The 27,024-nt window shown below is 44.8% G+C and overlaps 2 protein-coding genes across 9 annotated transcripts; one reads left to right on the forward strand and one right to left on the reverse strand.

Annotated features, from left to right (window-relative positions):
- Positions 1-2,458: 2,458 nt before the first annotated feature.
- Positions 2,459-13,593, forward strand: NIM1K (NIM1 serine/threonine protein kinase). Of its 6 annotated transcripts, none has more exons than XM_063181076.1 (5): positions 2,459-2,949; positions 3,094-3,476; positions 4,043-4,281; positions 9,946-10,214; positions 12,145-13,593. In XM_063181076.1, the coding sequence occupies exons 2-5, from the start codon at positions 3,406-3,408 to the stop codon at positions 12,892-12,894; spliced, it is 1,329 nt and encodes a 442-aa protein (XP_063037146.1). In that variant the 5' UTR covers positions 2,459-2,949; positions 3,094-3,405; the 3' UTR covers positions 12,895-13,593. The 6 variants fall into 6 exon arrangements, with proteins under 6 accessions (XP_063037146.1, XP_063037148.1, XP_063037147.1 ...); XM_063181078.1 differs by having other exon boundaries at positions 3,285-3,476; XM_063181077.1 differs by having other exon boundaries at positions 2,459-2,915.
- Positions 13,594-14,398: 805 nt separating this feature from the next.
- On the reverse strand, positions 14,399-25,639 carry HMGCS1 (3-hydroxy-3-methylglutaryl-CoA synthase 1). Of its 3 annotated transcripts, none has more exons than XM_063181073.1 (10): positions 25,515-25,639; positions 20,714-21,171; positions 20,210-20,335; positions 19,531-19,695; positions 18,676-18,844; positions 18,391-18,561; positions 17,509-17,615; positions 17,037-17,162; positions 16,602-16,765; positions 14,399-16,204 (listed from the first exon to the last, which is right to left on the reverse strand). In XM_063181073.1, the coding sequence occupies exons 2-10, from the start codon at positions 21,159-21,161 to the stop codon at positions 16,112-16,114; spliced, it is 1,569 nt and encodes a 522-aa protein (XP_063037143.1). In that variant the 5' UTR covers positions 21,162-21,171; positions 25,515-25,639; the 3' UTR covers positions 14,399-16,111. The 3 variants fall into 3 exon arrangements, with proteins under 3 accessions (XP_063037143.1, XP_063037145.1, XP_063037144.1); XM_063181075.1 differs by lacking the exon at positions 25,515-25,639 and adding an exon at positions 22,387-22,447; XM_063181074.1 differs by having other exon boundaries at positions 16,061-16,765.
- Between the last annotated feature and the right edge of the window lie 1,385 nt (positions 25,640-27,024).

The following is a 27,024-nucleotide window of genomic DNA, read 5'->3' on the forward strand; positions in this document are numbered from 1 at the left end:
AAAAATTTGACTAATCCCCTACCCTAGGGAAATACCTTAAAAATCCCTATCTCCTCAGACTAGACAGCAGAGAGGCTGAAAAGGGAACTCTAGTGAATGAGTTGCAATATCCAGTGACATCCTCATTAAAAACACCTGGTATTGTGACAGTTTGAGTGGGAGGAGACCTTCCAGTGTAACTTCCTTCACACTCACTCTAATAGGAGCTGCAGCAGTTTAAGCACTCAAAGTTGAGTGGATTTTTGCCTCTGAAAGACAGATTTAATGAGAGAGACCAATTTGCCAAACACAGTGCCATCAGAGAGCTCTGGTCTAGCTGCTTCTGTGCTTTCATGTGCTCCATTCGAAGCTTCTTAAAACCAGGTCACTTTTTATCTATCTGTCAAAATGGGATTTTAGGAACCAAATTCCCTATACCAAATGATCTCTTTTTTGGTTTAATTTTTTTTTCTCCTCATTCTGAACTTCCTTAGAGTTGTGATGTGGGGTTTAAACTGAGTCTGCAGGTGAAGCCTGAGGGTACTCATCACTTCGTAGAATAGGAGGAGAATGTCAGTTTAAAAAACAAGGCTAAACAACATTAGTGTTAGGTCTTAAAGGATTAATACATTCGTTCACTGTCTTGTAATGCTTTTTATAGTGGTTTGCTTTTGGCTTTGGTTTTCTTTTCATTGCTAATTTTATTTTTTAAAGTGATTATTTGGTCAGATAAATTTTTGTGAAGTTCTTCTCACTGGTCAGCCAGACTGGAGGAAAAAAACAGTCATTGGTCTTTCTTGTGTTTGGATCATTCCTGATTTCCTTATTTTTCCCTTCTCTCTTAGAATTATTTTCTTTTACAGTCAGTGTCCTTTTGTATGACATCAGGATAGATTTTGCTGGGTTTGATTACAGGAAGGAATGTAGGCCATAAATAGATGGTATATATACTGCTAACACTAGGAATACTGAAATAGCTCATCTCAGAAGACAGGGAAAACCTAGCCAGCTGGCCAAGTGCCAGGAGGTTGCAGGGTTGGCAGTTACATGTCAAGCCTGAAAGGAAGATTAATGATAGGCAGTGCTCTGAAAAACAGCATGTTGAGCCCCAGGAGAAATTCTGCAGGAGCAAATTCAGGAAGAGCCATGTGCTGACGCCTCAGCGCAGTTTTGCCTTTCTCTTGGCTCCTCTGTCCCCACAGGGTTGTGGCATTCCCATGTGATCCACATCAACTGGGCTAGCTGCCTTCGGTGCCTTAATGGAATGTATTCAGGAGGTGCTTGTCTACACAAGTCTGTTTAAAGGAAACCCTTCTTGTTGCACAGTCATCCTTTTCTGTACGCCAGTTAACTGCAAGGGCACTGATAATTTTTGCAGAAGATGGTGGTAGTTCTGTGTTTCTTCTTTTGCAAGAGCAAAATTGTCCATACCTGCCACTCGGGAGGTTATAGCCGTAAGTTACAGCTATTCTTTGGTGGTGAGGATGTCACCACTCAAGTAAAGAAACTTGATTAAATAATAGAGTTTGTACATGGCGTGCCTGACCCTGCTCATGGAGGTTTCCAGACTTTCTGCATGTACAACCTGTGCTGCTGTTCTCAAGATCAAAGGGCAGAATTCTGCCCCTGAATTGCTGTGGAACTGTGCAGCACACAAGTGGCTTCCAAAAGCCCTGCTCTGTTAGAGTGTCACCCACCGTTAAAACTGTGAAATACAGTCAAGTTTCATATAAAGAGTTTTTTATTACCTACAATACTTTTACAATTGTGATTAAAGCAGAAAACCTGTGGTTTAAGGTTAAAGCAGAAAACCTGTGGGTCAGAATTCTGACACTCCTGAAAGAAATTGTCCTTTTCCCAAATGGAGGAAAAACAGAGTCTAAGGTGTGGGGTTTGGGTTTTTCTGTTTTCGTGGGGATGGGGTGTCCTTCCACACAGATTTTTTTCTTCCAAGGTATAAAATAATAAAATTAGGGAGAATATTTGGTGCTAAGAAAGAGTGGTTTGGTGAGAGAATACTGAAGGATCTTCTTATTTGTCACTTGGTCTCTTCTCTAGTAACAGTATCAGGATCTAGCCATTAGCTGTATGCGCACATATAGTGTTTGTCAGGGGTTTCACTCTATTTAGCTCCAGAAAATAATATAATTATGTGTTTATTATTTTTAGTTTCTGTCAACAATGAAAAGGGCTCTTTCCTTCAAAAATGAGTAAGCCAAAAAGAGTTAACAAAGGCATTATGGAAGTAGCAAATTCTCCCTCTCTTCCAGTTACAAACTGCACCAGCCATTAAGTTTGCAGCACACACAGTAAGAAGTGTCCCTGGTTCCGAGAAGTGACAGAGAGTCACAGACTCTGAGGGAAAGCCAGGCTTTCTGCCTCACCCTGGAGCAGGTTTGTCTGCCTGCAACGTGGCTGCAGCAAAGAGAGGTAAAGTGACTTTCAAAATTTCTTCAGTGTGTCTCAAGGCAGGGAGCAGTGTCCCAGAGCATAGGTCAGTCACCTTGGCCTCTCTGTAGGAGCTGATGAGTGCCTCTGTGCCACTCAAGTTCCCATTTAATGAAACCATCATCAGCTGCTTTTTCTTTGCATTTAGGTTGTGCCTCTGACCTCTCTTCCTCTTGCTTACGAAGGAGATTGTGGGGTTTAGAGGGCAGCTCCGCCTGGCAAATGCCACATGCCCTCTGCTAGTGTGGCACCTTAGGTGACTGTCTAGCTAAGCTTCAGGCAGTGAGTTACTGGTCTGATTCACTCCCCCTCAATCTGGTGCATCTGTCCTGGCAGTCGTGTGTGCTGCAGGCTGGGAGCAGGGGAGGTGAGCGCTGCCACTGCCTGAGCTGTCTCAGCTCTTGTGCCCAGCTCACCACCCTCAGGCATGCAGCTGCAGGATCAGCACTTGCTGATCAACTCCTGGCTTTCAAGATTAAAAGAGAAAGGTAAAGAAGAAAAAATTGGTATGCTGTTTTAAAGGTAAGTGGTTGCTTGTGTATTTAGGGTAAGTACTTCTGTGTCTGTGCTGCCAGAGTTAAACTGGTGAAATGGTACAGGTCATGCTGTCATTCAGTGAAGCTGTTATGTAAAGGTTTTAATTACTTTCTTCATCTGTCTGCTCAGGAACACCACGCGTCTGGCAAAATTTTGAGAAGGCTCAAGGCGTTAAAGAAAGCTCATCTAAATAAAGGAGGGTTAACGTGACATTGCAGTTACTTAATCCTGTATTGTCCTGCCATGTGACTGCAGGGATACTGAGGCGCAGCATTTCTTTTGCCTGGTGCACAGATTATGCTTTTCCTGTCATCTTCCAGAATCAGTTGCTTTGTTGAACACACCATGGGAAAGAAACAGAGGGGCAGCGTACTTTTTACAGCAAGGCTTCCACACACAGTGATATTTCCAAGGTACAGTGACAAGCTCACAGGCTGAAGAATGAATCAAAGGCAATCCCTACAGTCAGCTTTTGGACTTTTACCAGAATCAAGGAGAACGACGCTCTTAAGGTCAGCTATTAAAAATTAGCTAGAAGTTTCTGGATTTATTCGGAGCAGTTAATCAGCTTTCTGTTTGACCTTTATCTATCAAGTTAGTTCTCAAAGGATCAAGCTAAAATCTGAATATTTGTGTCACATATTTTGCATGTGTCAAATGTACTGCATAGACAGCAAGCACCTTGCCACTTTCTTGCACAAAGTTTGCAGTTTTAATTGCAAAGCCTCTTTTACCTTGCAGCTGAAGATCCTCAGACACTAACTCTGTTAGTGAGGAATGGATGTTTTAGCTCTGATTTTGAACAGGACATGCAATATGTAGATGTGCCAGATTTGTTTTTGAACAAATTTCCAAACTAATCTTTGGACTTTCTGCAAGCTGCTATTTTTTTTTTTTTTTTTTTTTTTTGTGCTGCATTTGCCGCAGTGTCCGTAATGTGCAGGGCTTGCATATTCATATAGAATTACTTCATTTAAACTTCTCAGGACATCTTGTTAAATGGGGAAGTGATCACCCTGTAGACTATGACAACAGGATATGTGAATGAAGGAAGTCTTGGAAAATACCGCTGTTCCAGGTGGCATCACGAGGACAGCAGAGACGATGATGGGCGCCCAGAGTGCCACGAAGGAGATGAAGAGGGCAAACAGCACAGGCTGACCCCATTTGAGAAACTGATGCAGGATATGTCTCATAATGAAAAGGTGGTGAAAGAATTAACACTGGGAAAGAGAATTGCCTTCTATCGAGTCAGAGGAGAAATAGGAAGTGGGAATTTCTCACAAGTGAAGCTTGGAATTCATTCCCTAACCAAAGGTAGGCGCCATTGCATGCTGAGTGACCTATATAAATGGCTTCCTATGGGAAGAAAGAGGCTCTATGAACCTTAAATACACATATAGAGTTTATGTGTGTGTGTCTGTGTGTGTATGTGTGTGTGTTTTTAACATTTTGGAGTTAATCTATAGACAGGGTCACACATAAATCCTCAGGGCTGGATTCTGCTTTAAAGAAACTAGAAAGGTTTTCTCTACATGGCAGCTGTTACAGGTGGAGTTCGTCGCTGCACTTCATGGAGTTAACACATCCTGTGGCTCAGACACTCCACACTTTGAAGTGTGGTATTGGGCCTCCCCTGCTGTAACCTTCCATGTCTATCCACCCTCTTCCTTGCCCCAGCTCCTGACCTGCAGGGATGCAGGTGATGAATGCCCAGAATAGCAGGTTAGGTATGCTCCTGCCTGCAGCCAGAGGCAGCAAGGCTTCCTTTGTTTCATCACAAATTTTACTAGTATGGACAAAATATTTTATTTGGTCATGGTAATTTTGGTGAGAAATGCCCACTTTCTGACTCATTTGCTGATGGCTCTTTACTGTAAAAAGCTAGGATGGGAGCTATAGGTGTGAGAGAAACTAGCTATAGGTGTGGGAGGAACAGGTGCAGGGGAACAAGCTCTGGTATCACCAAACTGGTGTTTGTGTTGAATTGTCAGTTAGTTTTATTGTTTTAGCTGCTGTCTAAAACAATATCTACTATCTACTGCTTCTAGGAAGGACTGGAAGGGCTAGGGAACTGCAGTGGACACTTCAGTCATAGGTATAACTAAGAACTTGTCATCAGCTGTCCTGTTACATCTTCTGCCTTTGTCTGACAATAATAGAAATTGTTGTTTTCTGTCAGAGTGGCTAGTTTTCTCTGTATCTTTGTACACTACTATCTTGCTTTTCTTCTAAGAGTCTTTGATTTTCAGTTTGATTGACTCTCCTTCCCTTCATCGTCTTACAGGTGAGAGAACGAGATATGCCCCAAAACTGTGTTATCTATTGTTATTTTTTTTCAGCCCAGATCTGAGAGGGGTGAAAGGTCACAATTATCCCTCGGGGGCAGTGGTTGTTACACTGGGAATCTAAGTGGAGAACCGATGGTACTTAATTTTTCACATTTAAGCCTTTCAACACCCAAGGGTTGCTTTAACTGGGTTTTGAGTTTTTGGTTATTCTTGTTTCAGAAAAGCATCTCTTTTCTACTTGGTTCACAAATTGTTTCCTCTTCTGTGATATTTCTTTTTCTTCCTGAGGTAACTGTTTTGTGCTTACTGTTGGAAAAAATGCTGCTCCTGTACTGGGAACATAAGGAATGCTAATGAAAGGCAGTTAGAAATTTGATCTGGATTAACCCTTTGCTGAACTTACTTATGAAACAGGTTCCTTTAGTATCTAAACAGAGCTGATTGAAAATTTTTGGACTTCAGTGAATACAGTAAGCTAAATACCAAAACCAAAACTGTACTTTTTCTTTTTCTGGAAGAGGTTATTTTTCAACAGAAATCTCTCAAATTATTTTTCTTTTGTTTGTCTATAACTTTTTGGTTAAAAGGGAGAAAGGGAGTTGATTATTGATGTTAAGTTTGCAACTCTCATGAGGAAGGAAGAATGAAAGACAAATGTTTTCTGATTCATTCTGCCTATGAGTTTATCTGTCTGAAATTATCTTTCTGCGCAGTGTTAATGAGTGCTAGTCTTTTTTTTTTTTTTTTTTTTTTTTAATCTGGTTATATAAATAAAAGGCTTCATCATTAATGCTGGTCTGGTCTCTGTAGAAGAAGGTGGTATATGTGTCAGAGGGCTGTTCAGCTCTTCAGTTACTGCCAGTTTTAATATGTTCTCTCTCCTGTATCATCCTATATCAAAAGAGGAAACAGTTTTGTTTTTTTACAAAGATGAACCTTTGTAAAAATTACATATGTTTTTCTCTTGCCTTTGTGATCTGTTGTAGCAGGACACATGATTTCTAGAGAGAGAGAGATGAAAAAACTTCAGGATCATACTGGATGGTGAGCCTTGTTTCCCTCACAAGGGCTGTCTTGGTTGTTTAGAAAACACAGAAAAATCTTTAGTGCTATGATGTGGATGCCATGTCCCATGGCTTGGACAGGTGCACTCTTCACTGGATAAAAAGCTGTCTGGCTAGCTGGAAACAAGGAGGGTACTGAATGGAGCTATCCATCTGGAGCTAGTCACCAGCAGAGTTCCACTAGGCTCAGTATTGGGGACAGCCCTGATTAATGTCACTCAGTTTGCAGGTGACAGCACATTAGGTGGGAGTGTTGTTCTGCTGGAGGGCAGGAAGTCCCTGCAGAGGGATCTGGGCAGGCTGGATCTCGGCTGAGGCCAGTGGAGTGAGGTTCAACAAGGCCCAGTGCCAGGTCCTGCCCTTGGGTCACAACAGCCCCAGGCAGCTCCACAGGCTGGGGCAGAGTGGCTGGAAAGGAGCTGGGGGTGCTGGTGGCAGCAGCTGGACATGAGCCAGGCTGTGCCCAGGTGGCCAAGAAGGCCAATGGCATCCTGGCCTGGATCAGCAATGCTGTGGCCAGCAGGGCCAGGGCAGGGATTGTCCCCCTGTGCTGGGCCCTGCTGAGGCCACACCTCCAGTGCTGTGTCCAGGGCTGGGCCCTCACTGCAGGAAAGGCCCTGAGGGGCTGGAGAGAGCCCAGAGAAGGGCAATGGAGCTGGGGCAGGCTCTGGGGCACAAGTGCTGTGAGGAGCAGCTGAGGGAGCTGGGGGTGTTTGTCCTGGAGAAAAGGAGGCTCAGGGGGGACCTTATCACTCTCCACCACTGCCTGACAGGAGGCTGTGGCCAGGTGGGGGTTGGCCTCTTCTCTCCCAGGTAGCAAGGGACAGAGTAAGAGGAAATGGCCTCAAATTGTACCAGGAGAGGTGTCACTCACCTGCAAACTGAGTGACATGAATCAGGGCTGTCCCCAGTACTGAGCCCAGTGGAACTCTAATGGTGACTAGCCCCAGATGGATATAACTCCATTCAGCACCACTCCCTGTTCTCAGCTATTCCAGTTGTACCTTGTTGAACCAGGAAAGGTTGATTTTTAGGTTGGACATTAGGAAAAATTTCTGTACCACAGGGGTGGTCAGGCCTTGGAATGGATCCCTGTAGATAATTAAAAGACATGTAGATGTGCCATTTAGGGACAATGTTTAGTGGTGGGCCTGACAGGTTGGACTTCATGATCTTAGAGGTCTTTTCTGATTTATGTTTCTGTATATGTTGTGTTATTCAGGGGCTTTGCCCACTATATTAACCTGAATTTTGGCAGAGATTTGCTCCAGAAATTCATGGCGTTTTCTTGCTAAGGACCGTTAAATTCCTAAGCCCTGTATAACTTTTATTTTACATGCCTTCCATCTGACAAAGAAAGTGTGATATTACAGCTGAATGGAAGCAATTATGGACATACAAAATTTATAGCTAGTAAGAAGTCTGTCTAATGTGACACAAATTGCAAAAGCAGGAATGTCCAGGCACCCAGTTTGCCTTTTTTATAAAGCAATTTTAACTTGGTTTTGTTTGTATATTTTTTCCTTCTGCCATCACATCATACACTATTTCTTCCTGAAATTGGCATTTCCCAACTTTTTCCTAGTTTTTATTACTAAGATTTCGTCTAGCACTTTTCAAACCTCATACACTGCATATAGTCAATCAAAATCTCTTCCAACTCTTTTTGTAATTATTTTGGTAAATAAGCTGCCTGCTAAAAATGTCCTGTTCAGCACAGCTGCTAAGCAAGAATAATAGAGGATTTGTAAACAAACATTCTTTGAAAGCAGAAAGGAAGGTGTCAGGTTTCTTTGCATGGAATGCATTTGCAGCTGTAACGATGTAGATTTAAAGGAGTTAGTCCTGATTCATGGTGGTGTTGCAGTAGGATCAAGCTCTTCAGTTCAAAATCGTTTTTTCCTCTCCTCTTTCCTTTTAAAATGTTGCAGGAAAACTTACCAGGAGGAAAAGTAGAGCAAAAGGACAGGGGGAAAAATGAACTTAGAAGATTTTATTTTAAAAGCCCAAATGTCTCCACTGTGCATGGTTAAGACTGTAAACGTTGTAAGCATTTAGTTGTGCAAACATAACCTACTGCAAGCTGATGCTCCTTCCTCTGGGTTTGGGAGATCAATGTGCTATGAGGGTCTTTCACTAGGTCAGCAGTCACTGTCAGTAGCTGTATTTCCTCCTGGTTCACCCAGCTCCACACAGGAGGTAGCTGCTTCCCTGAGGGGCTCTGCCTCAGCTCCAAGAGAAGCAGTGTGACCAGGATAACTGCCCTGTACTCAGCACAGACTCCTAAAAACAGGCACATCAAGGGATAATTCAGCACTTTCCACCACAAGAATCACATGTGCTTCAAGCATCTACTGCACTTCAGCAGGGAGATCAATTGATTTATGTATCACACTAAAAAATGTAAATATACCAAATATGGAGTTTTCTTGATCTGTACAGACACATGCATAAGTATCCTTAACATTCCTTTATATATGTTGAAATACTAAACTTGAGTTAAAACCTGATACACTATTTGGTAAAAACTTGAATGGTTTTATACCTGAATATGTGTAAAAATGCAATAGCCTTCTCTCTCTTTTCTTACAGCAACAAGTGAACAATACCATTTTTCCTAATTTATTCCCATTTACTAGAGACCAAGGTGAAGTTTTTTTCTGAAAGATTTATTAAAAGTGATAAATTATTAAGAAATGTGTGATTGTTTGACTGAGATAGTCTTGAGGGGAAAAAAAAGCCAAAACTGAACAACCAAGAATCCCTTCTTCCTGGGAAAAAATAGTTGTTTTTATTGCTATGATCCATTTTAATTTTGCTGTCCTGACAAGTTATACAAAGCCACCATAAACCTGTTTTAACCAGACAAATCCTTCAAATACCAGCTGTGTTCAGAAGAGTAAAGACAAAAGCTGTAACCTACAGACTAAAACAGGAACATAAGGGCAACTGTGATTTACCTATTCATATTGCTCTGAGCTACCCTGATGTGATGCAGCTGCAGATATATATGTGTTTTGCTTTGGCTTCTCTGTGTAGGCTTTCAGAGACATGTAGTACTTAACAGCAGCTTTGCGTTACCAGAACAGTATGTGCCAGCTAGATTTGCTGTCTTACAGGATCCCTGCGACTAACTTGACTTCACTGCTCAGAATAAATAGCCAAAGCCTCTAAATTCCCCACAAATTTTTCTGCCTGGTCGGAAATGAAGCACACAGATTTCACACCTCCATTAGTCTCCAAGTACCTGGCTCATCTGAGGAGCTCTGAGCTAGCAACAAAAGCACAGACTCTCTACCAGCAGTGAACACCAAAAGCAGATGCTGTACCTTCAGACACATATAAGGCTGTCACAGCAACGCACATCAAGGCAGCAGATGATTTGATCAGCCCTTGGAGTACTCTACCAGCCTTCAGTTACCCCAGCACTGAGTAGGTTGTTGTAGACAGAAAGGGGCAGGGCTTGAGTGAGAGACTGCAGGGCTTAGTAGGCCCCTGCAGCTTAGTTTATACTGATGAGGTGAAATTTCGTTGCATTTCTACAACCAAGCATCATTGTATGTCAATGGTATTACCATTTTGTACCTGTTGCATTAACAACATGGAAAAAATGTTTTTCTTCTCAGAGAAAGTTGCAATTAAGATTTTGGACAAGACAAAGCTAGACCGGAAGACTCAACGTTTGCTGTCTCGTGAGATATCCAGCATGGAAAAGCTGCACCACCCAAATATCATCAGGCTGTATGAAGTGGTGGAGACACTCTCAAAACTGCACCTGGTGATGGAGTATGCAGGAGGTGGGGAGCTCTTCACTAAAATCAGTACAGAAGGAAAGCTGCTAGAAACAGAGTGTAAAATAATCTTCTCCCAGATTGTGTCTGCTGTGAAGCACATGGTAAGTTGCTCTTACAAAGGCATGCTGCCTCTCTCTACTCTGAGTTCATTTTGTGGATATTTCTTTTTAATTTCAGCAGTAGATTTACCCGAAATTTCAGGCCCACATTATTAAAAAGCAAAACAGCTAACAGCTACAGAAGAGCTGTTAAAGGTATCTGAGAGTTTTCATATCCACCTCAAGTTACTGCCTCTCTGTTGGCAGCTTTTGGGAGGAGACTGGGAACACCTGCTGGGCGGAATCACCCTTCTAGCACGAGTGTTCTGTTTACTTTAATGTGCTGTGGGCATCAGTGAACAAAGCTTCGTTTCTTCCCTCCCTATTTCAAAACAAAGGATCAGTCGCTCTTCCGCTTCCAGAGAGGCTGGTTAGGTGTTGCAAACATCCGACTTGCTCATTAATGAATGTGTGAATCTGTCACTTAAAGACAGTCAATTCCTGCTCCTCACTTCGATGCAAGTGTGTGAGGTTAACGCCCAACGAGTCACTTCTTGCCGGGTCTTCAATATATACATTGAAGATGATGCTGTTTGTAGAACCGAAAGCATCTTGTCAAGGCAGAAAAGGAGCAATTAAGTACTCCCTTTTAAAGTACATCTCTGAATCTTGCAGAGTAATTACAGCTACTTCAAAAAAATAAAAACACGGAGAACTGTCCTACAAGTCTGAGAAGCAGCATTCGTTAAAACTGGCTCAGGGTGCCCTCCGGTGGCTCCTGTCCTCCTTGCCACATAACAGCTTCTGGCGAAGTCAGAAACAAGGGTGATCCCAGGTCAGACGTCTGGGGATTGCATCGCACGCTACTCCTGGCTTACATAAACAGCATGCATTTCTTATTTATTTTGACGAAATTATTGTATGTGCTTTAAGTGGTGGATTAGCTTCAACGTTTTATCCAAAGGACAGGCACCCTGCAGCTATAGGAATTGAATTTGCATTTCAAAATTACACCACATTTATTTATTAGAATTAAACATAGACTATCAAGCTGGCCAACCTCTTTATTTGTACACAGAAACTTCTGCACATTTCACTTTTGCTAAGCCATCACATCCAGGCTACATAAATCCTTTCTCCTTGCTGCCAGTCCACAAGGACAGAGGATCCCTGGCAGTTACTGATGAAAGTTGAAATAGGATGCCAAAGAGTTTCTTTATTGCCTCCAGATACTGTATGATGTTACTTCAAAGGATAAGGCAGAGAGTGCTCATTCATTCCTTCTAGTTATTCCAAAGATGAAGCTAAACTCTTACTTAACTAAAGCAGGTATGTCATCACTAAGCAGAGCAAATTCATTTTGAGTACTGGCATTTCCAATGGGAAAAAAGTAGAAATTACAGTGTATGTATTATAGATTTCTAAAACAAAAACACTACTAAACTTGGCTGTCCAGGAACATGATGTACTCTGAAGCCCAACTCTGTGGTCCTTTTCTCCTACCACCACCAGTTCCTCATAGGACATTAGATCACAGAATGTAATGATGGCAGATTTCTTATTTTATCTGTGACAATGTTCAATCAGTGAACTAAATGTTTAAATCTGTAAGTTGCATGTAGTAACTGCAAAAACAAGTGCCACGAACCCTAAAAAAAATACAGATTTTGCACATGAATCTGTCTAGTCTTGCAGGATTAGTCACACTGCACTCACACATTCATGAAAATAGTTGCTATTAGTTAACACGTTGAGAGAGTGCTGTGTTTAAAAATCCCAGCATCCTTCTCCTCTCCCTACTCAATTGGTTTTCTATCCTTGGAGAATTAAGTTAAATTTGAGTCATAATTTTAATTTTAATAATTGCAATACCAGTTTCAGAATTTGCCCAAGATAACTCCCTTTCTCCTTCAGGCTAATAAATGAATTAGAGGTAGCCATTGAGAACTTTCCTGGGAACAAACCAATACCAACTTTTCCTCTTCTTCCACAGCATGACAACAATATCATTCACCGAGACCTGAAAGCAGAAAATGTCTTCTATGCCAGTAACACCTGTGTTAAGGTGGGAGACTTTGGATTCAGCACAATAAGTAAAAGAGATGAAACTTTAAAAACTTTCTGTGGCTCTCCTCCTTATGCTGCTCCTGAACTCTTCCGAGATGAAAACTATATTGGCATCTATGTAGACATCTGGGCACTGGGAATCCTCTTATACTTCATGATGACAGGCAGCATGCCATTCCGGGCAGATACAGTAGGCAAACTGAAAAAGTGCATTCTTGAAGGGACATACACTTTGCCTCCCTGCCTCTCAGAAAACTGCCAGAAACTGATAAAAGGAGTCCTTCAGCCAGTACCAACCAAGAGATACTCTGTCAAACTGATTATGAACAGTGAATGGATGCAAGGAATACAGTTCCCCAAACCTTTACAGACATTTAAACTGGATCCAAAATATTTATCAGACATCAGTACACTAAAAGAAGAAGAAATTGAAGTGAAAAATATTCTGGAAGACCTTGGAATCACAGAACAGCACATTCAGAACAACCGGGGAAGAGACGCACGCAGCTCCATAACGGGGGTCTACAGAATCGTGTTGCACAGAGTACAGAAGAAAAGGGCACTTGAATCTGTTCCTATCATGTCCCAGCCAGATCCAAAAGAAAACAACTCAAGGAACGGAATCACTCCTTACAGTGGCTTTAAGCACACATCCAAGCTGTGTTCTATTTTATAAAATTGCACTGCAGGCTTTATGCTCAGCACATTTGACAAAGGGGATTATTCACTTATCCTTAAGCTTTAGTGTTCTTTTGTAATTTTTGAATAAACCAAAATGCCTAATTTTCTTTGTATTTGTCAATTAACAGTGAAGCACTCAAAAACAGAGCTCTTGTGCATTTGTTTGACCCTTTCTCCATATACTTGGTATAGCCAGTGCAAGAACCCAGTGACTGAAAAGATCATGAGTGGAGGGGATCTTTTAATAAACACCATGCTACTGCACTTAACCCACTTGGGAGATTCTCTGCACAGGAATCTAACTACTAACTTCTGAAAGCTGTACCTAAGTTCAACACAACTTCACCACTGCAAACTGGGACAGCTGCAGAAACTAAATTTAAGCAGAGACCAGACTAATCTAATCAATTGCAATTTCTTTTGAACTTCCTCATCAAATTTAACAAGTTAATTTTTAAAAAGCATTTTATTTCCTTTCAAGAAACATCAAAGCTGTTGTTGGCTGCAGTTCCCAACTTGTCACAATTCCAGAAGACAAATCAGGATTCAGTACTTTAACCCTGTATGTGTGGGTGCCTGACTGGTTGGGCTACCATCAGTTACCCTTCTGACACCTTTCACTGCTTGCGTGATTATGCCACTCTGGAACTGCTTGGACTCCACCTGCATTCCAATAAAGGAAGATTTAAGCATACTCCAAAACCCATGTAGTTTTAAGTTCTTGCCTTAGCCCTAGTTACCAGTAGCTGAATGCAAGCAGCAGCAAAATCTGCTTATATTCACTGAGCATTACAGGCTTGTCCTCACTCCTTCAGCTTTAGTCATTTATTCTATGCTTAGTTCTTCAACAGCATCAACTCCAGTGCAAAGGACAAGTGTGGCAATCTCTGAACAGGGACAGCTGACATGCCTAAGCTAAGAGACAGAACTTCTGAGTTTAGCTAAGGAAAGATAATCTACACAAGGTGTACACAGGTACAGCTGGTGCTGTCACATTTAAAGGCAGGATGTCTTATCTGTTACGACACTGATGAGACAACAATTTCACTTCAGAGGGAATAATTCATATAAATGAACAGTAGAATGAATCTGAAAGGCCACTCATGGGAAAACGACTCAGTGAGGCCCAGGTGTGTACAAAGCAAGAACCAAGCCTCCTTCACAGAATTTAGAATTTGAGGGTAAATAATATCAATTTTTATAAATCAGTAATTAATTCAATTTCATAAAATGGGTATTAATTCCTCCACTATAAACAGTTTCCATATAAAAGCATTTTAAATTATCTTGAAACATGGTCCTGATAAGATTGTTTTACACCAGCCTAAGCAATTATTTTTTCCACTTCTGTAATGGAATTACTAAGAAGAAAGATGCAAAATGTCCACACACGTTGTGACCCCACAACTCTGGTTTTTACCAGAGCCAGGTTCCTCTTTCCTGTTAAAGAAAAAGAAATCCATCCTAAAAAATCAGTAAGTCAACACTACTCCAAGAGGTTTCAAATATCTCAAACTTTATTTTAATAAAGGATCAGCCTCACAGACCTGTGAGGCCTGTGCCAGTAGCTCACTTCTTGGCTTGTCCACTGCCAGCAATGGACTTTGTTCCATGACAGTTTGTATTACAGGTGCCAAGGTTAAGTTCCATGAGGGCAACCTAAACCAAAATACTTGCAAACACCATCATCATGCATTGCTCCATCATTTTCAGCAGAACAAACAGATTAGTATTCATCAATTTATAATAAACAACTATTTTACCAAGGCTTGACTGTACAAATACAGCAAGTTATCAAATTCTAGTGAGTGACAGGTAATACACACACTTCATTACACACACACAAAAAAAATGTAATTAACAGAAATAATTTTTTGCTACTTTATATTAGATAATGTAGCTTTGTAGAATTAGCAAAGAAATAAATTCAATGAAACTTCATTCTGTACATTAGCTCAACTTAAATATATATATATACATATGTATGTATGTATGTATATATATATATATATTACAAGCTTAAAAGGCTCATATCATAGTTCATTTCCAATCTGGGCTTTAAAAATCTACCAGAATGGACTCCCCATAACCACTGTAAATCTATCTACTGCTTGCAAAATGGATAGCTTTAGCTTGCACGCTGGGGAAGGGGGGAAAAAAATAAAGGACTCCACTCCTACAGTATTGCCAATAGTGAGAAGGACCTCAAAGTAAAAAGCCAGATTCAAAGCTACAAAGAGTCTTTCGGAAAGTATTATATAAAAGACAACTAGTAGGCTAGAGTTCCAGACAAATGATAAACATCACTCTCTTCTTTGTTTGCCAATTAAAACAGCGCCACAATAGCTCAAATTTTTATTTGAAAATTTTGCTGTCTTGGATATTCTACTAAACCATCTATTATGATGTCAAATCAATTATCCCCTTTCTTTAGAATAAAAAATTTACTACCTCCCTTCTTCTTCATCTTTCCTCCCAGTCTCCTGTGACTTAAAATGCAGGTATAAATCACATAAGATGTTAGGAGGAATTACATAGTAACTAACACAGTGAATCACAGAGTTTCTTCTAAGAAAACCACTTGTCAGCCTAGCCATTCTTGATCCAGTCACTTTGACAGGGAAGAGAGGCTCTATTCCAGCAATGGATGTTCTTGATTCTGTGCCTGTCCCAAAGCAATGGGGTGATGGGAGACAGACTAGGAGATGAAAGGGAAGGTGATAAAGTGAAAGAGAATTGCAGTATTCAGAAGGTTGACTGCTTATTGTCAAGGCACTGAGAACCCTAACATTAAAAGCTTGGACTATTTTGCACACAGTTGAGTACTAGTAGAAGTTAACAGTGTAGGTTCAAGTCATTTTACATGGAAGAGTAGGCAGAAGATTCCTTTTCTTTTTTTTCCTTTCTGTGTACGAAGACTTTGTAATAGACTACAGCTACTTCTCAGCAATTAAAAAAGTTCAGACATGTTAAGGAATCCCCACAGCACCTGGCAAGTCCTTCTATCTCCAATATACTCCTGATTTTAGTGTTCTGAAAATATTATAAAATCAGCACACCATATTATGATGATTTTTTTCAAGGAGCCTAAAGAGTTTTGTCATGCTCCAATTAAGTACTAGTGTACACTGAAACTTCAGTGCTACTGCAATCCTTTTTCTCTCTCACCCTGCCCTCACACCTCGTTTCTTTCCCCACCTCACAGAGGTATCTTAATGCTCCCCATTGGAAATGGCGACAGTAACGCCTTCAGATTCTGTTGTTGCAGGGATTCTTGGCACTTTCTTAGCAGGGCTTGGGATGTGCTAAGAAGAAGGGAAAAAAACCATTAAACACAGTTTTCTAGTTCACAGACATTCATACTTCATGGCTAGTCCAACTCTCAAACAACATTCATGCTACAATGGACGGCTTGGCCTTAAGTCAATCAAATTGGTCATGCTTCATGCAAACAGATCATGTGAGAAGAGCAACTTTGTTCCTCTTTCATTCTTGTGCAATTTCGTTCTTTTTATGATGAAATGTACTTTTTAAAATCGCAGTTTCAACTTTTTACTTCTGGCTTGTATGTTACATATGTTAACAAAGTATTCAATGTAACTCATAAAACCACTTCCTCTTAACATACATGCACATGCTAAGACAAACAAGTAAATGGTTCCACCATTTACATCAAACTTTAAAAGAGTGCCGAGCGTTCACCTCATGAACAATGCCTGGATGGACAACTCCAACTCTTGCATCCAGAGGTCCATCACTCATGAGTGGGCGTCGGGCGTAAGTTCTCCTGTGTTTTTCATCCACACGCACAAGGTACCATGTTCCTTCAAAGAGATCCTCGACTGAACACTGTGGAATATAATTGGCTGCAAGAAAGGGAGGAACACATTGTTAGCTGTTTCCTGGTAAGAGTTTTACCCAACACAGGTCTTTGCAGACTGGATGCACTGAGACAGAAAAAAACAAGCCACCATTTTTACTTCAGACATGTTGGGCATAATGAACACAAGCTACTTAAAAGCAGAAAGGGCTGGACATTTCCTTCATTCTGCGCCCTTATAATTTAAAGTTTGGCAGATTAAGTGATAAGCAATTTGCTCAAGGACTAGGAAGGATTGATATTTATTAGGTTCTTACCCAAATGATGTGTTTCCTGTCTGAGCTTCATGTTTTCAGCAAAGACATCAGGTGCAATACATTTTCTTGAGTCAAGTCTTGTTTTGAGATCAGAAAGGCTGGCAGTTATTTTGTCCAGTGCAGAACCTGCAATATAGAACCATCCAGGTAGGGTAGAGTCAGTACTGAGAACTGCACACTGGTATGTGAATATTTCAAGCCCATTCAAAGTACTTTGCATTATAGATTCTCAAGTATTAGTCATTTAAAATATTCCCAATTACCAACTTAAAACATTTAACAGAGTTTGAAGACCATTATTTATTTGTTCAAGGAGACACTGAAACACTCCCTGGAGCTGGACATTCCCAGTGTGACACTGCTGTCATTAAGGCACTGTCCTGCAGGTTTCCTTATGCTAGTGGGTTGTGCAACAAGGCAGCAAGAGGGAGCTGAGCAAGAGAGGCAGAGGACATCACCTCCAGTCACTCACCAGGAGTGGCATCCTGTGTGACCCTGATGGAGTACAGGGTAGCAGCAAAACCAGAGCCATATGAGAACACGCTGATTCTCTGTCCTGCAAGCTGCTCTGGGGAGTACCTGCAAATCATACCACAGCTTTTTAAAGTCAGAACTAAGACAAAGTTCCAGTTTTAAATAACTAGAAACTGCATCTAGCTTTGGAAAAGCAACCAGCAAATTACAGTGTCTGTAATACACATTTAGCATACTATGTACATAAATGCTGACTTTTAAAAACACAAATTCAAATACTGCTGTTATGTGCTGAGTTTGAAAGCTGCCTAGAGAAACACATGCCCGAGAAATGCCCAAAATATGATGAAGGCAGACATATTTCATTCTTAAGCAAATTAAGGCCAAAAAAATAAACACATCTTGGAAGACAATGTTAGAAGAAAGAAAAAGAAAAGAAAACCCAGGAGGAGTGGTTAAATGTAAACTTAGTATGATTTTGTAAAAGGCTGTATTTAAAAAAAAAATTAAATAGTAATTTAATTGGCTTTACTTATTATAGTAAGAGAAGACATTCAGATTTTTTTTTCCACTTCAGGAATGTTTCTAGGGGAAGGAAGAGGGGGAAAGTTGGGGCTGAGAATAGACACTACCTTACAAATAAGATCCTGCTTTGCAAGGCAGTAACCAGCTGGTTTGCATCAGCTTCTGACATGGACATTTTCAATCTATATGTCACTTGAACAGAATATGTGTACAGAATTATGTTTTAACTTTAGTTTCTCTGCTTAAGGCAATCTTGTAGGGAAAGGTTTGCTAAATTACGCTTTTACAAAAGACTTTCTGAAAAAAAGCCTTTTATGACCTTATTATAAATAGCTTTTCCCTATTTTATGCTTACTGGGCTAGAAGAGAGGCAAGGCAACCGTAGACCGAAGGGGTATACATATTTCCATTCTGATTGGATACAAGTAATGAAGCTTTGGTTTTCTGATTGAAGAGCTCTGTACTAGCTTTCATAAAAGCTTTCTCCACATCTCTGTCAAAGTATGTATCTTCAAGTTTTATATCCCTATTCAAAAGAGAAAAAAAAATTCAGAAACAGTTCATAAAATAGCAGAAAGTAAAAACACACCTTGGATGTATAACAGATTATCTGAATGAGACAGACAGCAGCCATTCTCACCTGAAGGCTTCCAGACCACTGAAAACACCATTTGCTGTTTCTGGGTTCTGGTCACTGAGAAAGTCATTCAGCAAGAGTCTAGCCACAGATTTCTGTACCAGTTTACAGTATGGAGAGTGGAAGATCATGAATCCAAAGTCATTCAAGGTGAAACGTTTGTCTGTCCCCTCTGGAAGTGGCAGAAGTGTTATGTTACAACCCCTGTTTAGTACTCACTTCAATTATGGAAATAAAGCAGGGAGCTGGCAGGACACCAGTCATCGTAACAGGTTGGCATAAACGAGACACAAACATGCAAGTAACACTAACCACTCCTGTCAAGTGCACTTAACACACTGTACTGCTTCTGTTTAAAATTTCTTTTTTTACCACCTTTTGCACCAGCTAACAATGTTTCCTCTTTTTCTAGAACAAAAAGCTATGTTGAACAGCATTTTGACATAATAATCTACTTAATTTGCCTCTCTTCACACTTATTTCTCTTAATATAATTAAAGGAATTACTAAACATATTGGGTTAAAAGAAAAAAAATTAATATAATTACAGAACATTTAAATATTAACCTAAGTTTCTTAAAAGTCTGGATGGAGATGGGTAATAGTATGCTTTTAACCAAGGCATTATGTCTTACACCAACAATTGCCTGTAGAGACTGCTGCTTACAGACTGTCAGGAAATTAGCCATGCCAGAACAGAACTAAATAATTTCTTACAGGAGAAATATTTCAATCACTTCATAACATACAAACATGAAGAGACTCAGACCAGCTTTTAGATCAGATACTGAAACTGCCTGTGTGGTACACCCTCAAGCATCTGTCAATCTTGCAGTACCACTGGGAGAGGCCACGTACCCTTCTGCCACTGGGCGTGGATTTTGTTGCGATAGACGGTGTAGCAGCGGTCCAGAGCACTGAGGTAGCACTGTATGGAGAGCTTGCCATCCACCACAGGATATTCAGAGACCATGTCTGGTTTATAGAAGTCATACGCGTGCTGCATGTGGGTTCCGCGCAACCCTGGTGGGCAGAAATCGACAGAAGTTGAAATTAGTTTATTCAGCTGCTTTGAGTCAATTGGGATGTGTCAGTTGGCACACATGGAAAAAACAGCAGCTTTGGCCCCTGTTCAGCAGATTTTCATGGCACTTCTGGCCTTTTAAGATAAGGTTTCACACAGTCCTCAATAGCCTGTAAAGCAGAGTAGGACTGAGCATGACAAACATATGCAATAAAGGATTGTCATATTGCCCTCAAAGTAGAATGTTGTTTTGTTCAGCTCTAGTATTACTCTATCAATTTTACTGGAGAACCCTCAAGGAAACAAACAAATAGGAGCACCTCTACTTGTTCCTCTCTGTGTCCTGTAACTGGACTCGGCTGAATTAGCCCAGACAAGAAGAGATAAAGAGCAATTTTTGACATTAGTCAGAGTTGATCTGCTGCTTCAGCAAGGCACAAAAATCAGGGAAGAGGCTCCAGGCCGGATGCAGTAATCTGACCTGAGCAGTGTATGTTCTCCCACGCGACTCACCTCTCTCAAAAATCAGCGGTGCATTTGGGCCCACTAGCATTGCAACAGCACCAGCTCCCCCAGTGGGCCTGGCATTTCCAGAGGCATACACAGCAATGTCTCCAGCCACCACGAGGGCGTAGCGACCTGGGAAAAACACACAGGGAAAACGAGGATAAGGAACCACGAGTCTGGCACATCTTAACACCCAACAGCAATTTTTAGACTCTAGTTATTGAGGAGATGACACCAAGATTAAAGGGCTCTTCAATTTTGATTTTTCTCCCACATTTCAATTGGCAATCACCTGAATTTACAGAAGACCTCAGACCTCTACATTAGTAGCTATGTCACTATTCATGCTGTAACTGAAGTGGCAAAAACCCAGAGAATTTAAGAAAAAGACTTCAGAAGAGAAAAACAGTTTACCCTCTGAATTTTATATGGTTAAACATGACCACTGTCATTGTGGGGCAGACTGATGTAAGGATGATGTAACTTTCCAGGAAAATACTGGTGACTTACCATCCCAGGAACTGGACTCAATCCAATTAATAGCATTAAAAAGAGCAGCTGTGCCTCCATAGCACGCATTGGTGGTGTCAATTCCTTCCACATCTGTATTACCAGACTCTTCAAAAAGCTGCATCAGGACGGTCTTCACAGATTTTGATTTGTCAATTATGGTCTCCGTTCCAACTTCTAATCTCCCAATGCAATCATAGGAAAGGTTGTTCCTCTCCATGAGCTTCTGGACCACAGTCAAGCAGAGGGAATTGATATCCTCCCGGTCAGAGCAGAACCCCATCCTTGCCTGGCCCAGCCCAATGGTGTACTTCCCAGCATCCACACCATCGTACTTCTCCAGCTCTGTCTGGTCAACATACTGAGATGGAAAATATATTTCCAGTGCCACAATTCCCACATCTTTGGGCCAACAGGATTCAGCATTCACTGGAAGAGACCCAGGCATCGTGGCAGATCTTTAAGAAAAGAAAAAGCCATGTGATTTACTCACATATATTTAGAGAAGCCTACTTTTAGTTCCTGCAATTGTAAGGAAAAAGATGTGTCGCATGTATTCTATAACGTCATTTGCAAAAGGCAAGCCTTTGCCTCTGGTGAAGCTTCGGTATGAGCATACTGTAAACATCATTAGTTTTAAGAGGTTTTTTTTTTTATTAAGTGAAAATACAGATTTCAGCCCTGGAGATGAACAGACATAGGTTAAACCCAAGCTATCCTTCTGAAGCAAAACCATACACTTACCAAGTGTTAAGTGTTTGAGACATTAATGTTCAATATCTTACTTCTGCTAATATGCAAAGTTTCAATTCTGCATATAACCAAGCTAGAAACGCTGGTTATTTTTATTAGCATTGCTAGTTGAAAACCCTTACTAGAAAATAACCATCTTAAGACAGGGCAGGATTCTTCAAAATAATTTTTATTTTTAAACAAAGTGACATACGTCATTTTGTTTTGTTCACACTTGCAAAAAGGCAGAATTATTTCTGTGTGGGTTGTTTTTTTTGTTTGTTTTTGTTTTCAGTGGGGGTGTTGTTGTTCTTTTTGGTTTTTCTATTTGTTGCATACTCTATTCCGGCATTCCAGAACACTGGAACTCCTAGCACACTGCCGGGAGTAGTTCAGGGCTGAGATGAACAGTGTTTTCCCTGATAGGCCGAGTTTCCTTATTCTAACCCCACAACTTTCCTGTCACCACGCTTGGGGATTTACTGCTCCCAAGGACACACTACACCCCATTACTTCAACCCTCCCTCAATTACACAGCCCGGCACCATCCTCCTCAGCTTACATCCCGACAGGGCACCCGTCCCTTCCGTGCGCAGCTCCAAGCTTCCAGAACCCAGGACCAGCTGCATAGAGGGCCAAAGAACGGCCCTACAGCGGACTACGCGGTTTTAAGCAAAAGAACCAATTTCGCCTTGCTTGTGTCCCCTGCTGCCGCCCCCACCACCTCAAGGTTATCCAAGACCCATCCTGGAGCCGCGGGAATGTGCGCACAGGGGCTCGCAGCGCGCCTCAGCCGCAGGTGGCGCCCAGCGCCCCGCCGTGCCCCCTCTGCCCCTCAGGCCGCCGTGCCGTGCCGTGCCGTGCCGTGCCGTGCCGTGCCGTGCCCTGCCCCAGCTACCCCACGGCGCCCCCCGCCGCCCCCCACGGCGCCCGCCTCTTACACGCTGCGGAATCCCATGGCCGCCTCCTGCCGCGGGCAGGGCGCATGCGCGACGCGGGCAGTGCGCGTGCGCAGCAACCGCCACGCCCGCCCAGCGCCGGGACAGCGCGGTCGGCTCGGCCGGCGGGCACGGGCGACAGCTCCTTCAGGAAATAAAACCCAATTCGCCGGCACCCGAACGCCCGCTGTGGAGAGGCTTCCTGTGTGGTCTTGGCTGTGTTTGTTTTGTTGTTTTGGACAAGCCCTCAGCACCTCGCTTTTGTTTCCAAAGTGGAGCGGTGCCGTGTCGCCTTATCTTGCTTTAAACTAGACAGATAAAAACCCCCAAACAACCCACAAACTGAGCAAACCCGTAATTATTCCTGCCTCCTGTGAGCTGTCGGGCAGTATTTTGGGTTTGTTCTGGTACAGCAGAGGGCTGATGCTGTTTGCGGAGCGGCCATCGGCCAGGGCAGGGAGGGAGGGCGCTGGTGCAGCAGTGCCCGGAGCCGCGGGGAGCGGGGAGTGTCCCTGCCCAGCACCGCCAACAAGTCACACACGGCTTGGGGACACGTAGCAGCGCTGGGGTCCGAAACCTGGCTCCAAGAGCTGTGCGAGAGCTGTGCGCTATCCCAAATCTGCACAGGCACTGCAGGAAGTCGCTTTCTGGCTCCCGTATGAGCGCAGACATACTGCCCACAGAGAGATCCCAAGGTACCAGCTGGGAGAAGGGCTTTGGGGATCCAGCTCCCTTTCTGGCACAAAACACCTCATTTTATCAAACAGGAAATTCCAGCTCATCAGTGTCTGGCAGCCACAGCGAGGGTGAGCCATGCACCCAGAGTAGAGCTCACTGCTAGCTTAAATTTGGAGGCTGCTGAGAATCTCAAAAGGCCTAACTTTATTTAAGATTCAATGAATCTTAAATCATTGAATAACTTGGGTTGGAAGGGACCTTAGATATCTCATTCCAACCCCCCTGCCATGGGCTAGCACACCTTCCACTAGACCAGGCTGCTTAATGTATCCAGGCCTGGCTTTAAACACTTGCAGGGATGGGGCATTCACAGCTCCCTCTGGGCAACCCGTGCCAGTGCCTCACTACCTTCACCCTAAAGAATTTCCTCCCCATATCTCATCTAAACGTAGTCTCAGTTTGGAACCATTCCCCCTTGTCCAGTCACTACACATTCCTGCAAGAAGCCCCTCTCCCTCTAATTTTTAATAAGCTCACTGTAAGTACTGAAAGGGTGCAGCAAGGTCTCCCTGAAGCCTGCATGGAGCATGTAATGGACTTGAGAAATAATGGGTATAGGAGAATAGCAGCTTTTAACCAGGCAGTGAATTGCTGGGAAAATGAATATGCCAAAAGGAATTACATTATTGATGAGAGCTGATGAAAACAAGTGTTTTCTGTGCTTGCTCCTTGCAGAACTTTGAGATGCCAAAACTGGCATTCAAGTGATATTACTTGCTGCGGTTCTCTCATCAGAAAACTTTGTGTAGAACACAACTGAAGGGAGGGTGTTTCTTTTGTGTTCGCAGGCTCACCAAACACCAAGCTCGCCAGTCACACCCAGCAGGGCGGCAGTCTGGGCTGCCATGAGCAGCACTGCTCTGTAAGCATATTCTGACCACTGAAGGAAATGGGACCTACGACATCTCGAGTCAGTCATTACAGAAAAAAAATTTGTTTACTCAGTGTAAAACAGACAGTCTTTTGTCAACAGCAAACAACATCCTATCATTGAGTTTTTACTGAAAATGAAAACTTTCTGAGAAGTATCATTTGTTTTAAAATAACAAGAACCTGAAATGCTTCAGTTTATGGAAATGAGAAACACACTTTGTTTTGTGTCTCCTTATGATTCTGCTGGGAATGAACGAGAAGCATAAGCCAAGCCAATTCTTTCCGCTTTTGCTATCAGAAACATGCTTGCTTATAATAACTGGTGGCGTTACTGTCTTTCTTAGGCATTTGAGCATACTATGTCAATAATTTGACTGAGTTATTTTCTGCCTTATTTTTTAATTCTAACGGAACACTTTACTCAAAGGCAGAAAATAAGCCCCGGCCTTGTTTGCTACAAGCGATGCCTTTGGCTCCGGAGAACCGGTGGGAGGGGCAGGGCCGGTGGCGGCCCCGGCTGCGACATCACCGCCTCGTCCCGCAGGGGCCCGCCGGTGACATTGGCGCGCACGACACCCGTGCCGCCACCAGAGGCCGCCGGACCGCGGCCACCTCCCCGCGGGACGCTCAGCTGCGGGCGCCGGGACGGGCATCCCGCGGGATGCTCGCCCACCGCCGAGCGCCGGGATACAGGCAAACCGCGCAGATCCGCAGGGACGGAACTGGGGCGGAGCCGTGCGGCCCCACCCGCGCGGATGGCGGCACACCCGAGTACGGGGCTCCATCACAACACGGGTGGGTGCCGCGATGCCCACACCCTGCGGCAAACGCCCTAAGGAAAGAAGGCGGCGGCATCCCTCGGGGCAGCACCCGGCTGCCTCTGCCTGGGCACGGGGGTGGCGCGGGCAGGGAGGCACGCTCGGTCCACCTTTCCCGGCATGGGAGGACGACGCTGTCGCGACATTGAGAGGCGGCTAAGGGACACACCGAAGGGTCCTCGGTTGCCTCCGAGACGGGTTTAGAGCCCGGCGGAGCCCCGCAGCAGCCGCTGATCGCAGCTCGCACAGCCGAGGGCCTCCCCCGCGGGCAGGGCGGGAGGCGGCGGCCGGGACCCCCACTGCGGGATGCAGTTCCTTCGGGACGCAGCTGGTTACCCGGGCAGTGAGCATGGCCCGCTGCATCGCCCGACGGGCCGTGATGCTCCGGACAGCGGCTGGCGCGGGATACGAGGTGACACCTAAGTTAGGACACCCTGACACATCTTTTTGGGGTGGCTTTCATCCTTTTTTTTTTTCCCTTTCTTTTCATTTTTAATTTTTTTAAATTCCCCTCACCGCCCCGGGGCCACTCTACGGGCGTTCCTCCGAAGGCGCTGCATCCATAGGAAGCCGCTCCCAGCTATGCCGAGCCGGCGTGCGGCTCCCCCTCCCAGCCCCGCCGCCCCTCGCGTGCTTCCCCCACGCGGCTCCGCAGCCCTTCGCCCCCGGCCCGAGTGCCTCCGCGGCCCGAGCCGCGCTCACCCGTCGGAGGTGATGGCTTCCGGTGTCGTTCCCGATGTAGCTCCCGTTGTCGCTCCCGGTGTCGCTCCGCACGCACTCAAGACAGCACCGGCCTCCGGCGGGCGTGCGGCCCCTTTAAGCAGCTGCGCCGCCCGCCACCCGGCGCGCGGCATGAGCGGCAGGGCCGTCCACCAATCACAGCCACAGTCGCACCAGGTCCCGCCCCCCGCCCGGCGAGCCGCGGGCAGAGCGGGCGGGGGGAATGGCGTGAGAAAGTGACGCGGCGTGGGCAGAGGGCGGTGCGCCAATGGGGACGCGGCAGGGGCGGCGGGCGCCCAATGGGAGCCGTGCGCCGTGCGGGGACAGCCAATGGAGGCGCGCGGCCGACCGCGGGTGAGGGTAGGAAGGGCTCGGGCCGGGCGCGAGGCGGTTGCCTGGCAACGGGAGTGTCCGCGTGTCCCGGCCCGAGCCGCCCGCCCGGAGTGTCCCGGCCTGGGTCCCGGCCCCGGCGCATCCTGACCCCGGCGCATCCTGACCCCGGCGCATCCTGACCCCAGCGCATCCTGACCCCAGTGCATCCTCACCCCAGCGCATCCTGACCCCAGCGCATCCTGACCCCAGCGCATCCTGACCCCAGTGCATCCTGACCCCAGTGCATCCTGACCCCAGCGCATCCTCACCCCGGCGCATCCTCACCCCAGTGCATCCTGACCCCAGTGCATCCTGACCCCAGTGCATCCTGACCCCAGTGCATCCTCACCCCGGCGCATCCTCACTCCGGCGCATCCTCACTCCGGCGCATCCTGACCCCAGTGCATCCTCACCCCGGCGCATCCTGACCCCAGTGCATCCTGACCCCAGTGCATCCTCACCCAGCGCATCCTGACCCCAGTGCATCCTCACCCAGCGCATCCTGCCCCCGTGCATCCTGACCCCAGCGCATCCTGACCCCAGTGCATCCTGACCCCAGCACATCCTCACTCCAGTGCATCCTGACCCCAGCACATCCTGACCCCAGCGCATCCTGACCCCAGTGCATCCTGACCCCGGCGCATCCTGACCCCGGCGCATCCTGACCCAGCGCATCCTGCCCCCGTGCATCCTGCCCCCGTGCATCCTGACCCCAGTGCATCCTGCCCCCGTGCATCCTCACTCCAGTGCATCCTGACCCCAGCACATCCTGACCCCAGTGCATCCTCACCCCAGTGCATCCTCACTCCAGTGCATCCTGACCCCAGCACATCCTGACCCCAGTGCATCCTCACCCGGCGCATCCTGACCCCAGTGCATCCTGACCCCGGCGCATCCTGACCCAGCGCATCCTGCCCCCGTGCATCCTGCCCCCGTGCATCCTCACTCCAGTGCATCCTGACCCCAGCACATCCTGACCCCAGTGCATCCTCACCCGGCGCATCCTGACCCCAGCACATCCCGACACCGGCCCATGCCGACCCCGGCCCATGTTGACCCCGGCGCATCCTGACCCCAGTCCATGCCGACCCCGGCCCGTGCCGACCCCGGCTTGTCCCGG

This window comes from Melospiza melodia, chromosome Z (genome assembly GCF_035770615.1).
Source record: "Melospiza melodia melodia isolate bMelMel2 chromosome Z, bMelMel2.pri, whole genome shotgun sequence".
Classification (NCBI taxonomy): Eukaryota; Metazoa; Chordata; class Aves; order Passeriformes; family Passerellidae; genus Melospiza; species Melospiza melodia.